Source organism: Anguilla rostrata, chromosome 4 (genome assembly GCF_018555375.3).
Source record: "Anguilla rostrata isolate EN2019 chromosome 4, ASM1855537v3, whole genome shotgun sequence".
Lineage (NCBI taxonomy): Eukaryota > Metazoa > Chordata > Actinopteri > Anguilliformes > Anguillidae > Anguilla > Anguilla rostrata.
The window spans coordinates 46035797-46050312 of NC_057936.1; the positions used below are offsets into that span (position 1 = coordinate 46035797).

General features: G+C 43.8%; 1 protein-coding gene across 2 annotated transcripts in view; it reads left to right on the forward strand.

Moving 5' to 3' along the window:
* Window positions 1–487: 487 nt before the first annotated feature.
* Window positions 488–14516, forward strand: part of esyt2b (extended synaptotagmin-like protein 2b) — a 48393-nt gene continuing 34364 nt past the window's right edge. The window contains exon 1 of one of the 2 annotated variants that reach the window (XM_064332767.1): window positions 488–1510. In XM_064332767.1, coding sequence (XP_064188837.1) covers window positions 1124–1510 — 387 coding nt within the window. In that variant the 5' untranslated portion in view covers window positions 488–1123. The remainder of the gene's footprint in view (window positions 1511–14516) is intronic. The other variant, XM_064332768.1, reaches the window with a different exon arrangement.

The window sequence follows — 14516 nt, forward strand, 5'->3', positions numbered from 1 at the left end:
TTTAGCATACTGTCAAATGGCTAACGTTATAATTACCTGCGACTAATAGTTGTAACTAATAATAATGATGATGGTGATAATAATAATAATAATAATAATAATAATAATAATAATACGTTTAGTCTACGTAATAATTCGTAACGGGAACATTACACCAAAGCTGGTAATAGTCAACTTTATTTTGAGATCTACCCTGCAACACGGTTCTGAAACCTTTTTTTATATATAGTTTTCAACAAAAACTGTGTAGACCTAGTGGTATGAACATGTGGCCATATAGGCTATATTCCCAGCCTTGCCCTTTTTAAGTTTAGGGCATATTCTCACTGTACGCATCTTTTTTTTAATTATGGACGTACTCTTTTTGTAAGAATTTTATATTGTACCTCCAATTTATGGCACAGGGTGGCGATTTTGAGCTTTTATACATTTTTGTATTTGAATTTGACCTATAATTCAATGACAATTTCCTGTTGGAAATGGGAGAAGGGGCTGAACCTGCGGCAACTGCGTGTGCTTAAATCGACGCAGTTTCAATTCCTAGATATGTTGCTAAAGACGCTGGAATGTTTCATAGTGAGTAACGTTAGCCGTGAACGGGCGGACTTTATGGGACTACCTAGCTAGGTAAATAAGTCACTGATGTTGCATAGATAAAACTCAGTACATATCAAAGTAACACTATAAATTCAAATTAATAAGAATGTGTTAAACCTTTTCGAAAAGTCGAGTAATAATGCAGGTGCTGCAGCTGGTGGCAAGCGCTTACGAGGTTGTTCGCTTAAGCGAGTAACCCTGTGCGAATACAGCAAAGTATGCGACTGAGTCTGATCTGTGTTGAGGCTTACCGTAGAAAAGCATGGGAACATTTTAGCTGGCTTTGAATCTTATTACTGAGGACACCAGCTAGCTGGCTAGCTAATTTAGCTAGCTATGCTAGCAACAGTTGTGGTTTTTAACACGTAATGAAATTGCATTTCACTTTCTGAATATTGAAGTTAAAAGAGACGCATAATTGCCATAGTTATTTTATTTTGGGGGGCTTTGTTATTGTGATCCACTTTGCTATCTTTCTACATCGAACCTCGAACTAGATAAAGAGCTAGTTCAGAGAAGGTTGGACATGAGTGGACAAGCAAAAAGTTCTGTTCAAGGAGGAGAATCGTATGCGGCAAATTCCACCGGACCAAAGGAAAATGGGCAAAACAAGTCTAATTCATCCGGGATTAGCAAACCACCTCCCGTGGATAAGAGCGAACAGTCACACGCGTCTGAATTTACGCAGACGTGGACGCAGTTGGCAAAAACGTTTGTAATAATTTTCCCTATATACGTATTGGGTTTTTTTGAGTTCAGTTTCAGTTGGATTTTAATTGGACTGACAATATTTTTCTGGTGGAGAAAAAATCAAGGATGCAAAAACAACAGGCTAAACAGAGCTTTGGCATTCTTTGAACAAGAAGAGAAAGCCGTCAAGCAAAGTTTGCCAAGTTCGGAGTTGCCACCATGGGTAAGTCGCCAAGCTGTCACCAGCTAATGTTAACCTGGGAAACGTTTTACCATAACTTTAGGAATGTTAAAGCTGAGTCAATTTAAGCAAAACTAGAGTCGGTAATATTGTGAATGTCGGCACGCCTTTTATCATGTTTAATATTTGCATTGTAGCAATGAACAATCCAGTAAACTGTGGAGCTACAAGATTGCAATTTTTAACCACAGTAATAGGCACACTTTTGGGAGACGTTTTGACAGTTGAGGTTTGAGACGTATTAGGATTTGTTTTTGAAGAGCATCCTATTGTTGTTGCTGCAACATATTTTCCGTATGTTTTTCTGTTGGAAAGGAATTTCCATATTGATGCAGATCTTATGAGCGACACAGCTTTTGGTCTTTTTAACATAATATCCATTTCGTGCATCTGGATTCACTCTTTCAAATTATGAACCTTGCTCAAGGGTAGCTACAGTGTCGTACCTGGGAATTGTACCTGCAGCCTTTTGGTTATAAGCCCAGCTCCCTGACCATTGAACTACCCTGCCACATGTATTTACGTTATTTGTGGTCCAAGTGTGCCGGAGTTGCTTGACCTTGCTATAATATAGAGACATGCTAGTGCATGTGTGCAGCCGCTTGCCAAATAACCAGCGTGCTTAATTAAAGGTTGAGAATGTTCTTCTTTTAACTGTCTCAGATCAAAGATCAATTAAAGCCCGAAAACCTTTCCTTCCCCAGAACATATAATCAACGCCACCTATTTATAAAGTCTCGTTCCCTATACATTTACATGTAGAATGTTGCCAGAGGTTCTTTGCCACTAATTATGTCAGGAAGATGTATAAGAAAATCTTAATGAAACTCTTTCAAATTAATGCAAAATTAAACTTACTTTTGATTTTGACCCTCCCACTTTCCATTGTCACCCAGTGTAAAAATCTGCTGGGGTTCCAAAATTCTGTTAGTAAACGTTCATGCACTAAAACCAATCAAACCAAATTGGCATTTGCTCATATTGGATTTTAGTAAATCATTTTATCAAAGTAAACTACATACCATGCCTTTAATGTAGGTTATGTTCACATTTAACAGCCCCCCTCCCTCCCCCAAAAAAGACCAAAACATAATAGTCACATAACACAAGAACATAAACGTTTTAGACTAAGGTTTAAATGTAACAAGCTCATTATTTTCTGATGGCACAGCCCATTTAGGGCCTTGATCTTATGTCCTACAGTACAGATTGAATCCAGATTGAGCCAGTAGCTGTGCCTGGGAGCTTTTTTACAGTTTGTAATTTCACGGAAAGCCAGCTTCCAGGTAGAAGCGGCCAGTGTGATTCGCAGTGCTGTGGTTCCGCAGCTGTCCTCGGGGATGGCATTAGACTAAGCTTCTTCTAAATAGGGCTTCACACAATGGTCTGCAGTTTAAATCGGTCACCATGGAGAACATGCCTTGAGTGACTGGTGTTATTTTCAGCCTCACTGGTGACATGGTACTGTAACAGGAGTAAGAAGAGTGGTTGAGTTACATGGAAAATACGATACATGTGTTTTGTATTGACACGGGATTCCTTTGATTGGAAATGTATTTAAAAAGCAATTAACATAATGGTGTTGTAATGTACTATGTTGGAACTGCTTTGGTAGATAGTAATCTGTTGCAACAATAGTATTTAGGATACAATATGCATGTTTAGTAAAGTGTTTTTTATGATCAATGCAGACTGGCTTATTGAATAGACCTCCGTGTGCTTACTGGATCCATGTCAGCCTATAGGGTGAACACTGATTCGATGCAGAGGGGAAAAAATGCTCCTTCTCAATTTTCACGCTATTTTTAACCCAAACACTTGACATCGTCATGCTGTCAGGCCAAAGGCTTTACACCTCAGACAAGGCCTTTGTCAGAGCTTTGTAAGTAACCAATATCTCTCTGTCCATCTGCCTCCCTTTACCTCATGACTGTATGACACCTTCAGAAGGCTGTGGTTCAGTCGTGAGATTCAAGATATGTTCCTCTTATCGAAGTAATTTGGATCCTCAATAGTTTCGCATTGGTGGTTCTTTTAATTCACAGAGAAATGGGATTGATAAAATGGCACGTTATACTGACTGTGTCATCACAGGTCATTTGTCCCGCAGCGATTTATTCACTTCTATTGAAAAATAGTCCCAAAAAACCACAACCTGAAGGATTGTCTAGTTAACGAGGTGTGATTTAATGTGTGGAAGAAGTGCGTGTGCCTGTGCGTGTGTGCGCGCGTGCGTGCGTGTGTTCTGTACTCTGACAATATTATGCAGACTGATTAATTTGTGTTCGTTCGTCCCTGGCATGTTCACAAGTGATTGATATACATTCAGCCTGCTGTATGTGAGCACATTTTGTGCAGCTGACTTAAGCCAAGGTGCAGAACTGATTGCTGTGTAGGCATTGCTGTGGTGAAGTATCTCCCACAGTTATGTTTATCCGCTGAGTAGTGGAATATATCCTGGTATGTACGCATTGGTGGAATGGAGGGGATTTTCAAGTGCTAATACATTAATTGCAAATTGATTTTCCTGTTTTCCTGAGTCAGGAATATGACAAATAAAAACAATTGTAACTGTCCATCAAAAGGAGCACGATAGATGTTGTTTATGTTACAATCATTAAGCAGATGCTTAACTGGAGGTAGCCTATTTGTGTCAGTGTGACAGATGAAAATGTCCGCCTATGTAAGCAGAAATGATGTAGGGAATTTAAATGGGTTAGATAAAATGTCAGTACTGCGGAAACCAAGAAGTTACACTCTTAGAGGCAGTAACAGTTCAGCGACATAAGTGTGTCATCATCACAGTTAGACAGGTTTCAGTACTGCATTTGTTCTCCTGCTATTTTTAACAGTATCAGGCTCTCCTTGTATCAGGTGGAGAGACTCTGGCGTCTGCCTCTATGAGTCTCTGAGGTCTTCCAGAGTGCATCTGTTCATCAGGGCATGTCCAGACTGTCAGGCTCACTGAGCACAGCCGACTTCCTTCCAGTGAAATCAGGAGATGGCTTGCATTCTGTAACGTCTCTTCCATCACGCACTGACCTGGGTAGAAATTTGGCTTTTCCGGGTCCAAAAGCAGGGCAAAATAATTAATAAACATACCTACGTATCACTGCTGTGTGAATAATATAAAGAGTTTTGCATTACGGAAATAAATTCTGCAGGCACATTTTATTCACTTGGTAGCCTAAACTTTTTTTATAGTGATCTGTTGAATCAGTTTTTTGCAGTATTTTCAGAAAAAACAGAGGGACATATTCAAAAACCTGCCAGTCAGATAAGGTTAACTAAATAGCCTACTTGTTAACCCTGAACTATAAGTTCTGTGGTAAAATGTTTCATCTTCTTGCTGGGAGATATGTGCATTAAAATTTAAAAATCAGCATTTACAAGTATGAAGAATGCTGTTCATAGTCCAATAGCCTTAATCTTTAATAGTCATTTAGGAATTATGAATGTCAGTTTAAAATTTTAATTTCTCTTTGAATGTCTGATTTCAGTCACTTAAATGAATTGCGCATGTGCCAAAGCACACCAAAGATCAGCAGACACTGCAGCCCTCTGGGACATGCTTCTGAAGCCCCTGGTATGAAGGCTTCACCAGCTTAACGTTCGCTTCAGTTGGCTGCTATACCATGGCTGGGGTCAAAAGCAGGCTCTCAGATCGCCTTCAGATATGATGGAGTAGTAGTGCTTGTGTTGTGACTTCATGGCATTGGAATGAAGGATTTTATACATACCTCCCATGCATGCATAGACCAACAATGCGGATTTGATTTTTTTCTCAGCCATTGGAAAAAAAGTGTAACCTAGCGAAAATCAGTTTTATAACCTTTAGTAAAATCCGTTTCATAGTTTAGTGCTCCAGTCATAAGTGATATAGTGAATGACTAAACGATAAATATCTGTTTAACCAAAACTTGCATTTACATATTTCAAATAATGCTATTACACTCGGCTTACAGCCAACATTTTGATTATATATGATTTTACACTGGTTATGAACTATTATGTGTTAAAGCTAACTAACTAGCAGCAGTGAGCAAAACAAACCACCAATCACAAATTTTCCAAAATGAGTTTGAAGTGACAGTTTAATCACTCACTGTACCTCGGTTGGCATGTTTCTTTAAAACATTGATCTCCAGTGACCTTGTGACTACGTATCTTTACATGTAACTGTGGAATGTTGAGATGGCAGTGTTCTCCCAGTGCACCTGTGTATAGAATGAAATGCGTATAAAAAATGTAGGCCTAGGAGAATGTAGTGTTTATTAATGATCCTTAAAAAAAGAAAAGTTACAAAAAAAAAAAAAAGGTAGTTTGCTTACTGGACACCTGTGATTTTTGGCATTTAGTGTAGGATTGATTTTCCTGGGAAATGTATTGCATGTGAAAATGAAAAACTTTAAAAACTGTTTATATACTTTTGTGTGAATGCTATTTAGCTTAATTAAAGGTCCCCAATTTTTCTTTTTTTCAGCAATTTTATATTATTCCACAAATGCTGCCGAACATGTTTGTAAGGTTTTTTAAGGGAAAAAATATTGCAATATATTTTTTTTAAATTAGAAAACCATATATTCCAAATAAAAATTGAAAACAATGAGCCTTGATCATACAAATACTGCACAATCAATGCCAAAATTAGGCAAACTCTTATTTTTAAAACATGGGTTCTCTAATAGAATGTTTTTCTTGTAGAAGCCTATTTACTGATATATGCTGCATTGCCTTATTGATTTCACTGCCTTTATCGCTGTGCGTAAGGGAGAGGATGGACTGAAAAGTGCACTTAGACAATTTTATTTCATTCTGGAAGGTAGGTAAATATATTGGTTACACCACACCAGAATGGGCATTGTGACTCATGAACTGGCTGTTAACATAAACCTTTTTTTGGTCCACATTTTGTTCTAGATTAGATTAAGGGTGTGTCAGTTAAAATTTTCCCGTATTCATGGATTGTTCATGTTTGCTGTTGACTTATCGCTTTGACCTTTCTTTGACTAATGTGCCTAGAATCACAGGAGGTTTGTTTGCAACTGTTTTAACTTGGTTAGCCAATGCCAGTGGGGTGATTCACTGTAGCCATGCAGCCTGTTTGTTTCCAGGAAACATGAATCAGCACTCTTTTGTGATGAAAGGATAGCCTATTCATTTACACGATTAACACTTCTAAACACAATAAAGTCAACATTACTATATGGTACACCCTGGCAAACTGGGAAGGAAGATAAAATATTTCACTCAATATTAGAAACCTAAAATGGCAGGGAAGCTCATTGGAGCGTATTGGATTATTGACTGCCCATTTTGGGAATATTGCAGCAGATATAGGCTAGCTGTAAAAAGGAAAACTTGGTGGTGCAGTCAGGGCTGGTATGGATTTTATTGCTGGATAGAATATTGCACCTCTAACAAAGTGGAAAGTGATTTGTCATCCCTGATCAGGAATAAAAATTTACTGACACTAAGAGGGACTCTCCATCTGTTACATGAGACCAAGAATGGGAATACATTATTTTTAAGTGTAATTTGAAAAATGTGTTGTTTTCATTGATTGTATTGACTTGTTGATACAATAATCATTAATAATATTTTCCACATGTGAGGAAATTACAGTATATTTCAGCTAATGAAGTAGGCTAATTTGTTTTCTGCAGTCTTTTTATGCATCTCTATTAAGGTTGGAAATAATTCTGGCCTTGTGCATGTGAGAGAGTGTGAGTGTGTCGATTTTTTTATCCAGAACCTGTGGAGCTGCTTTTTGAGTGGACTAAGGGCCATCCCTTCGGGCTTCTCAGTGTGGTCTCCGTGTACACTGAGTTCTTTCTAATGGTGCAGTGTGGTGAGCGTGAGCCAAACCGTTTGTCCTGTAGTCCAGACCGGGGCAGGCCTCTGCCTCTAGATGAAGCTATTGGTGGATGCACCCGTGCAGTGCAAGGCCAAGCCGCAGGGGAAATGCAGTGCAGAACAGCTAACAGAGAGGCCATGCGCATAAGTGAACCAGAAGGAGAGCTTTCTAATTCCCATTTCTTTTAGCGAGTGTAGCCTGCTTCCTGTCAGAGAGGGCCCATCTCTCATTGGCCGTGCTTTCACAAGCAGCAGAGTGCCTGTCTCTGAAGTGGAGCTGTGTTTGATGAAGCTCCAGGTGTGGCAGGGCACCGTGCCATGGACGCCACAAAACGACTGTAAAACCAGCTGGAGCGAAAATAAAATCAATGTGAGGAAGTGTCCGGCTGGAGTGCGGGACCTTGGATTAGCTGTAATGAAAGTAAGCATCTGTGGTTGCGCAAGGTTTGTGCTAGTGTTCTGCTGAAGTACAACATTAATCATTACTGTGTTGGAAGATACTCATTGGTATTTCCCAGGTATAAGTCATGTGTCACGGAGAGCTGAGAGTATGCGGTTTTTCATTCCAACCAACCATTTCACCTGCTGATTTCACTAATTAATGCACCTTCCGTCAGAGAGGAGGGAACTAATTAGTGAAATCAGCAGGTGAAATGATGGGTTGAAATGAAAACCTCCACGGCACATGATTGGGCACCACTGCTTTACAAGTTTCTCGGAACATTTAAGCTCCATGCTGATTTGTCCTAGCATTTACTTGAGTACTCTATGTATTTATTTAATTTTGTTTCATTTTCCAGCGGCAGACCTGATTAAAGGTGCCGCAGGGCATTTACTCCTGTGCGGATTAGGCCGCGCAACAACATTATCTGGCAATTTTTGAAAGGTGCAAAAAAAAAAAAAAAAATTCAGCCTTGAAAATGTTACAATGTAGGACAATAGCATTTTTTTTTCAGTTTTTAGAAAGCAAATACAGCTGTAGCATGGCAGCTGAGTACATGCACTGAGCATTCCCTCCAGCTGTTTCCGCTGATGTCGCCTCCCTCCCTCCCTCTCGCCCAGTTTCTGTTGTACCCCTGTCGTGTTCTGTGCGACATTTTGCCTGGAGCAAATCTTTTCTAAGCAGCTCCACTCGGCAAATTGTTCTCTTTGTGTTGTGGGTATTATTTACGTAGCTGTTGTCAGTATAGCAGGGGGCTTTCATCACTTGAATTTCTTCTCAGTATTATCCATCAACAACGCTAAATGTTTACTGTAGCACTTACGGCTCAGAACTGCGTTAGGCCATGCGGCTGACTGTGCCTCCCCAGCAGTGTGAATCAAACTCGCAATCCTGTGGTTATGATTCCAGTGTCTTTTCAACTCTGTCACAGTGCCACACAACAATAGTTGCCATGATATATGAAGATTCTAGCATGAAAGAACTCATCTTTGAGAGTAATGGTCTAGTACAGTGAAAGAGGGTGTCTGTGGCTCCTATATTTAAAGCAATATAAGGCCGTGCATTTCCACTGGATTAGCCTGTGTGCAGGAGAAGCATATCATGTGATCAGTAAGCGCTCACATTCGACATTTCCCTGCTGAAGGACAGGGCGGTTTTATTTTGTGGTGTGCCCTATGGGGGTATAAGCCCCTGTTGACGGTCAGCGGTTGGTGTGGTGTGTGTCGTGTGGACGGGGTGGGGGGTGTAAGCCCCTGTTGACGGTCAGCGGTTGGTGTAGTGTGTGTCTTGTGGATGGGGGTGGGGGTTGTAAACTCCTGTTGAGGGTCAGCGGTTGGTGTGGTGTGTGTTGTGTGGACGGGGTGGGGGGTGTAAGCTCCTGTTGAGGGTCAGCGGTTGGTGTGGTGTGTGTTGTGTGGACGGGGTTGGGGGTATAAGCCCCTGTTGACGGTCAGTGGTTGGTGTGGTGTGTGTCTTGTGGATGGGGGTGGGGGTTGTAAACTCCTGTTGAGGGTCAGCGGTTGGTGTGGTGTGTGTCATGTGGACGGGGTTGGGGGTGTAAGCTGCTGTTGAGGGCCAGCGGTTGGTGTGTGTGTGTTTGTATGGACGGGGTGGGGGTGTAAGCCCTGTTGAGGGTCAGCGGTTGGTGTGGTGTGTGTTGTGTGGACGGGGTGGGGGTGTAAACTCCCGTTGAGGGTCAGCGGTTGGTGTGGTGTGTGTTGTGTGGACGGGGTGGGGGTGTAAGCCCTGTTGAGGTCAGTGGTTGGTGTGGTGTGTGTCATTGTGGACGGGTGGGGGTGTAAGCTCCTGTTGAGGGTCAGTGGTTGGTGTGGTGTGTGTTGTATGGACGGGGTGGGGGTGTAAGCTGCTGTTGAGGGTCAGTGGTTGGTGTGTGTGTGTTGTGTGGACGGGTGGGGGTGTAAGCTCCTGTTGAGGGTCAGTGGTTGGTGTGGTGTGTGTCATGTGGACGGGTGGGGGTGTAAGCTCCTGTTGAGGGTCAGCGGTTGGTGTGGTGTGTGTTGTGTGGACGGGTGGGGGTGTAAGCTCCTGTTGAGGGTCAGCAGTTGGTGTGGTGTGTGTGTGTGGACGGGGTGGGGGTGTAAGCTCCTGTTGAGGGTCAGCGTTGGTGTGGTGTGTGTCGTGTGGACGGGGTGGGGGTGTAAGCTCCTGTTGAGGGCCAGCGGTTGGTGTGGTGTGCGTCTTGTGGACGGGGTGGGGGTGTAAGCTCCTGTTGAGGGCCAGCGGTTGGTGTGGTGTGTGTTGTGTGGACAGGGTTGGGGGTGTAAGCCCCTGTTGACGGTCAGTGGTTGGTGTGGTGTGTGTCATCTGGACGGGGTTGGGGGTGTAAGCTCCTGTTGACGGTCAGCAGTTGGTGTGGTGTGTGTCGTGTGGACGGGGTTGGGGGTGTAAGCTCCTGTTGAGGGTCAGCGGTTGGTGTGGTGTGTGTTGTGTGGACGGGGTTGGGGGTGTAAGCCCCTGTTGAGGGTCAGCGGTTGGTGTGGTGTGTGTCGTGTGGACGGGGTGGGGGGTGTAAGCTCCTGTTGAGGGTCAGCGGTTGGTGTGGTGTGTGTCGTGTGGACGGGGTTGGGGGTGTAAGCTCCTGTTGAGGGTCAGCGGTTGGTGTGGTGTGTGTCGTGTGGACAGGGTCGGGAGTGAAGCAGAAGTAGACCCCTCCCCAGCTGTCTCAAGCTGTGGGCCCCCGGGGCGGACCTGCAACGTGACACCTGAGCCCCGAGCCTGCGGAGGAAAGCAGTCTGAGAGAGGCCCCGGCGAGGCACTTGGGCCCTCGCTGATGTGTGTGCTCTCACAAATTCTGTCCCCCGGAAGCCACTTGGGTACTTTTCAGTGCCCAGTTCTGCCAATTTGGACACCTTTCACGGCACAAATTGGATTTCAGCAGTAGACCTGTCCCAGGTGAAGTCTGATTGGTTGGAAAGTGTGATATTGACTCAGTGTTTATTTAAATGTTGTGGGGCGTACCTACTTGGCACACTGCCTTTGTAGTACAAAGACATCAGGAGTTAGCTTGGGGCGGCACACGCGCGCACGCACACACACACACGGTTTGACAGATACATCCCTATGCTGTTAGGTGGAGTAGCTGGAGGCAGGTCGCTGTGGACCGCTATCAGAGCATCAGTAGCCTTCCTGCTGATGAGATGTGACATCACATCTGTGTTTGTGCAGAGTACTGAGGCGTGACGGCTTTAGAATAGAAAATGTGGATGGCCGTGTTATGATTTGATAAATGGCCACCACTCTTCCTATTTAAAATGTACACATAGCCTAGTTTAGTTTATTCTTCATGCGGTGTCCAAGCACAGATGCATTACAGCTGTCCTATTTTAGTTATCACACGTGAATCATACAGCCATAGAATCGCTGTCATGCTCGGTGGGCCAGTTGATGAGTTTCTGGTCCCCTTGTGAATGAGTTGCAGTGTAGTTTTTAACTCCTTTCTCAAGTAGATGCAGTCAGCCTGGTTCACAACATGTGGTCACACTGGCTGTCAGATCAGCCAGGAAATTATCTTTCTGTTGTGGCCGTCACTTGTGTATATGGGGGCAAGGCACTTTGAAATCCCACACTGTGTTAATACGTGCGTTTTATTTTTGCTTCTCAGATATCTCTATCCATGGAGATTTGCATGGTATTGAATGGCACTGCTCTGAGCTCCAGACACCCGAGCACCATCCTTACACCTCACTGCTTTTGGGGCAGTTTCCTAGTTGGGGATGCATTACTGGGACACAGGGATACTTAAAATGTACCCAGAATGGACAGATGGATATTGTCTTCATTGCTTGATTTTTACCCATACGAAAAAATAATAGATGAGAGCATGAAGTTAGAGGGGTCTGTCTGGCCTAACATGCTTAACCGCTAAGCCTTAAACCCAGGGTGCAGAGTTATTCAATTTCAGATATCGACAGAATGTCAGATGTCAGTCAGGCAGATCTGTTAGTTTGTGGTGATTTAAAAACTTGAGGAGATGAAAATGAACACTGGGCAGAAGCAGGTTTGATAATGCAGCTCGAAGCGATAAACCTCGTGTGACGATAGTCAGGCTTTTCTATGGCAGTGTGAAGGGTTCATAAACAGACTAGAATACTGTTCACAGGCTTTAAAAAAAACAAAACAAAACGGCACCACCTCCTCCACAAGGTTTGATGAGGAAATTAATGCAGTGAGTCATGGAAATCACCCCCATTTGAAACACGAAACACCACACCACCAAGCATCTGGGTCAAGCACTGGAACTATCCCCTGACCTCAAAAAACCTGTGCTATATAGCTGCAGAAAAAATGCATAGGGAATTTCAGAAAGCAAGAAAATGTGTTCATTATGCCTTTTCAGTATGTTGTATGAATGTTGCTTCCATCTCTTGTTATAAAGTATCAATTCTTTACAAGCCCAATGAATACACTGAAATATTTTATTTAATAGTAGGTTACTGGTCATGTTTATGTATAGGTGTACCAAATGTGCATCGTTTGGTTATTTACAGCGGTAGGACTAATTTGTGTCACTTAACCATGTCCAATCTTTCCTCATGATTTTCTCCCTCATCCCCAAGCCTACTTTATGCTGCTTGGATTTAAAGTCCGTTGACAGAGGAGCTGTGTATGGCTTCTTCTGCCCTGAAAATGCAAAGCTGGAACAATGCTATTTATTCATGCGGACTCGGAAGAATGCCCCTTGCATTTATTGTCGGGGACATTTCCTAACATGGGTTCTGAAGTCATGGCAACCAAGGTCGCAAACAGCTCTCGCATTCAGTGTAATGCCAAGCCAAACTAACTGCATTTTTGGGGCTGAACGCTTTTCCATAGTAACAACAGCCAAGAGTGAGTGTCAGCGGTACCTTCTTTTTCATAATTGCTAATGTCGGGGGAGACATTTGTAAGATGATCTCTCAGAGTGTCACGGTGCTGTGTTTGTTAAGCAGTGTGCTGTTGTGACCTTCACAGGGCATGGCTCACAATGGCCAGCGAGCTCTTTGGGACAATGAAAATGAATGCGTTTAATTATAGTTATTTCATTTCATTTGGACAGCTCAGTCGCATTAGTACAGCATAAAATATTCAGCAAGCAGCAGATGCCCTGCGTTAAGTGTTTGTAGTCAGACACTAGTTCACAACACCTGTCCCCCAGAGGATTTTCAAAAGTCTGTTAAAGTGGAAAACAAAAAAAAAGTCTGTGGATGTTTGATGTGACTGCGTTGAACTGAGCATCACTGCGTACGTGTTATGGTGACGTGTTTAGGCGTTCGGAAAAGGTGCGCTGCCTTGCAGACTCTGCTGTGACCCTGTACTCCTCATTTGCATCTCATTTACTTGATTTGCTTCATGTTGACGAGGCAAAAAAAAAAACCGTGGGGGAGCCATGTGACACAGTGGTACTTAAAATTGTACCTCTAGCCAGCAAAACATTATTAATTTGTGCCTTTTGGTTGTAATATGTAGCTACCTCTGAATACCCAAATAGAACATTATTGTACTTTCAGGGTACAATTGGGAAATTTGTTCCTTAAAGAAAGAAAATGTACCTTCGCCTTACCCTTATTTCCCAAAGTGTAGAGTAGAGCAGCAGTGGGTTGCTGGTTCATATCCCCCCCAGCTGAGCGAGGTGCCTGTAGCCTGGGTTTCTTCGAGGTGTTCTCCTGTGTGGATAAAGGGGAAGCTGTCATGGTAACAGTGCTAGGTACTGTAAGCAGCTCCGCAGTGGTGCGTTCTCCTCATGTCTTGCTAATGACGGCAGATATTCCGGGATGGTGGCTGAATGTTCTGTGTGAGTAATGGGCAGCCCATGCAGGCAGCAGGGCAGCTTCCTGGAGCTTCAGAGCTGGACAGCTTCAGCACACTGCCTCTCCCTTCCGCAAACCGAAGCTGAGCCGCCGCCATAACACTTCCTCAGCACCTCCACAGAAGCACCTCCACCTCCCTGGCCCCCGTCCCCTCTTTCTCCTTTGCGATCGCTCACTAGACCTCCTTTCCTTACCTACGCATGTCCTGTACTGTCATGACCTCCTGCGGCTTTAGAAAAGGAGTTTGTTTGGATTGTGAATGGCTCCTTTATAATGTGTGTCTGTGTGTCTGTGTATGTGTGTCCGTCCCTGTGTGTGTGTGTATGTCCCTGTGTGTGTTTGTGTGTGTGTGTGTGTATATGTGTGTGTATGTCCCTGTGTGTGTGTGTGTGTGTGTGTGTGTGTGTGGTGTGGATGTGGATATGTCCCGGTATGTGTGTGCGCATACTTGTAGGTGTGTGTGGGGGTGCACATGCTTGTAGGTTTGTGTGTGTATGTGGGTGTGCATGCGTGTAGGTGTGTGTGTGTGCACGTGTGAGTGCGCATGTGTGTAGGTGTGTGTGGGTGTGCATGTGTGGAGGTGTGTGTGTGTGCGTGTGGGTGCGCACGCGTGTAGGTGTGTGTGTGGGTGCGCATGCATGTAGGTGTGTGTGTGTGTGGGTGCACATGCGTGTAGGTGTGTGTGTGTGTGTGGGTGCACATGCGTGTAGGTGTGTGTGTGTGTGTGTGTGGGTGCGTGTGCGTGTAGGTGTGTGTTTACATGTCTCGGTGTTTGTGTGCGTGCAGAAGGCTGCTCTCGCTGTGTACAGAGCTCACCCACGCGTGTGCATTGCCTGCAGGGCTTTGAGGGGAGACTGCAGCAGCCCACACTCCAGCCCTGCCA